Source organism: Mesoplodon mirus, assembly GCF_964341445.2.
Source record: "Mesoplodon mirus genome assembly, chromosome: 2".
In the NCBI taxonomy this organism is placed as follows: domain Eukaryota; kingdom Metazoa; phylum Chordata; class Mammalia; order Artiodactyla; family Ziphiidae; genus Mesoplodon; species Mesoplodon mirus.
This window is the reverse complement of record NC_138977.1, coordinates 8,637,076-8,639,658: the sequence shown is the minus strand read 5'-3', so window position 1 is coordinate 8,639,658 and position 2,583 is coordinate 8,637,076. Positions and strand designations below refer to the sequence as shown.

At 58.4% G+C, this 2,583-nt stretch overlaps 1 protein-coding gene across 1 annotated transcript; it reads left to right on the top strand.

Moving 5' to 3' along the window:
• Positions 1 to 322: 322 nt before the first annotated feature.
• Positions 323 to 1,994, top strand: POU4F2 (POU class 4 homeobox 2; the record flags this gene model as incomplete). The annotated part of the gene is made up of 2 exons (XM_082641883.1): positions 323 to 607; positions 1,056 to 1,994. 2 exons carry the CDS (start codon positions 323 to 325, stop codon positions 1,992 to 1,994), a joined length of 1,224 nt encoding a protein of 407 aa, XP_082498009.1.
• Positions 1,995 to 2,583: the final 589 nt, after the last annotated feature.

The following is a 2,583-nucleotide window of genomic DNA, read 5'->3' as shown; positions in this document are numbered from 1 at the left end:
GGAGGGAGGGAGGGCGGGGGCGCGGGGGCAGGCGCGGGGAGAGGCGAGTATAACTCAGCGGCCGCGAAGCGCGGGGCAGTTTCGCATGCCCAGGTCTGCAACCAGCGCCAAGCGGAGCCCAGCAACAGCGCAGACTGACCTCGTAGCCAGCGGTGGAGCGCGTAGCCGGGGCAAGGCGCGCCGAGCTCGGAGCGGCGGCGAGTGAGCGCAACTCTGCATCGCCCTTCCCCGCTCCGGCTCTCGCCCAGCGCTTCTGCGGAGGGTCCCGGCTACCGGGGCCAGTTGCGTGCGCCACATACAAGCGCGCGGGCAGGCCGGGAAGATGATGATGATGTCCCTGAACAGCAAGCAGGCGTTCAGCATGCCGCACGGCGGCAGCCTGCACGTGGAGCCCAAGTACTCGGCGTTGCACAGCGCCTCGCCCGGGTCCTCTGCACCCGCGGCGCCCTCCGCCAGCTCTCCTAGCAGCTCGAGCAATGCTGGCGGCGGTGGCGGCAGTGGCGGGGGCGGTGGAGGCCGGAGCAGCAGCTCCAGCAGCAGTGGCAGCAGCGGCGGCAGCGGCGGGGGCTCCGAGGCGATGCGGAGAGCATGTCTTCCAACCCCACCGGTGCGTATTTCTGCATAATCACCGCTTAAAGGCACATTTTGACAGCCCCCTTTATCTGCTTGATGTTTTTTTCATGTCTGCACAGCAAATCACCCCGCACCTCCAACCAATTCCCCCCCCCTCTTATGTATTCAGAGGGTCTTTCCTTTCATATTAATTTTTAAGACCTGGCATGTTGCCTGTGCGCGTGTTGTGTTGTGTTGTGTTTGCAGGCTCACTTTCCTCCTCCTCGTGCACTCGTGGCTTCTCTCCGTGGCTTCCCTCCTCTCCTCCTCACCTGCTAGTTTCAGGATTGTTATTATTATTTTTTTTATTTTTAAATTTATTTTTAACGTTCTGGGAATGTTGTAGGCGCGGCGGCGGTGTCGAGCTCTGGGCCGGAGCTTCCGGAGAGAGTGCGCACAATTCCCCCCTGAGAGTGATGTGTGCCTTTTACTTGCAATTGCAGAGCAATATATTCGGCGGGCTGGATGAGAGTCTGCTGGCCCGCGCCGAGGCTCTGGCGGCGGTGGATATCGTCTCCCAGAGCAAGAGCCACCACCACCACCCGCCCCACCACAGCCCCTTCAAGCCGGACGCCACCTACCACACCATGAATACCATCCCGTGCACGTCGGCTGCCTCCTCTTCGTCGGTGCCCATCTCGCACCCGTCCGCGCTGGCGGGCACGCACCACCACCACCACCACCACCATCACCACCATCAGCCGCATCAGGCTCTCGAGGGCGAGCTGCTGGAGCACCTGAGTCCTGGGCTAGCGCTGGGTGCCATGGCGGGCCCCGACGGCGCCGTGGTGTCCACTCCAGCTCACGCGCCGCCCATGGCTACCATGAACCCCATGCACCAAGCCGCCCTCAGCATGGCCCACGCGCACGGGCTGCCCTCACACATGGGCTGCATGAGCGACGTGGACGCCGACCCCCGGGACCTGGAGGCGTTCGCCGAGCGCTTCAAGCAGCGACGCATCAAGCTGGGGGTGACCCAGGCCGATGTGGGCTCCGCGCTGGCCAACCTCAAGATCCCCGGCGTGGGCTCGCTCAGCCAGAGCACCATCTGCAGGTTCGAGTCCCTCACGTTGTCTCACAACAATATGATCGCGCTCAAACCCATCCTGCAAGCGTGGCTGGAGGAGGCGGAGAAGTCTCACCGCGAGAAGCTCACCAAGCCGGAGCTCTTCAACGGCGCGGAGAAGAAGCGCAAGCGCACGTCCATCGCGGCGCCGGAGAAGCGCTCGCTCGAAGCCTACTTCGCCATCCAGCCGCGGCCCTCTTCCGAGAAGATCGCCGCCATCGCTGAGAAGCTGGACCTTAAGAAGAACGTGGTGCGCGTCTGGTTCTGCAACCAGAGGCAGAAACAGAAAAGAATGAAATATTCCGCGGGCATTTAGGAGACCCACGGCCTCTCCAGGGACAGGCCCCTCCTCATCTCCCCTTTCCCCTCCCCCTCTCTCCTGCCTCTTTTTTTTTTTTTTTCCCCCCACTTTTCGCGACTAGAAACAATTCCATTAAATGTGAATCCAGAGAAAGCGAGGATTGGAGAGCGAGCGAACGAGCAAGTCACTGAGCCCAAGTCCGGTGAGAATGTGAAACGATTTCTCAAGGGAAAGAAAAACAAAAGAAGGGATTTGTCAAGTTGTAGCAAAGTTGTCCCTTTCGACCCCACCCCACCCGGAAAAGGCACCTCGGCCTCTTCAGAGGAAGTCTGGAGCTGGCTGTTTGCAGGAAGGCAGACGAGACAGCCTTTTAAAAGGCTCCCAGAATGATCAAGTAAGATTTGTTTTTATTCCTAAAGACATCACCCTTGTTCAAGTTTAAAAGTACACTTTGCAGCTATTTTTCAGAAATAGAAATTGATTCAGGACTGAAACTTTAAACTAGAGTTGATGCTTAATGTGATAGAGACATCTCTAAAGTATTTTGAATTTAAAAAAAAAGATGGCAGATTTTCTGCATTTACACTGTATATTATATATATAT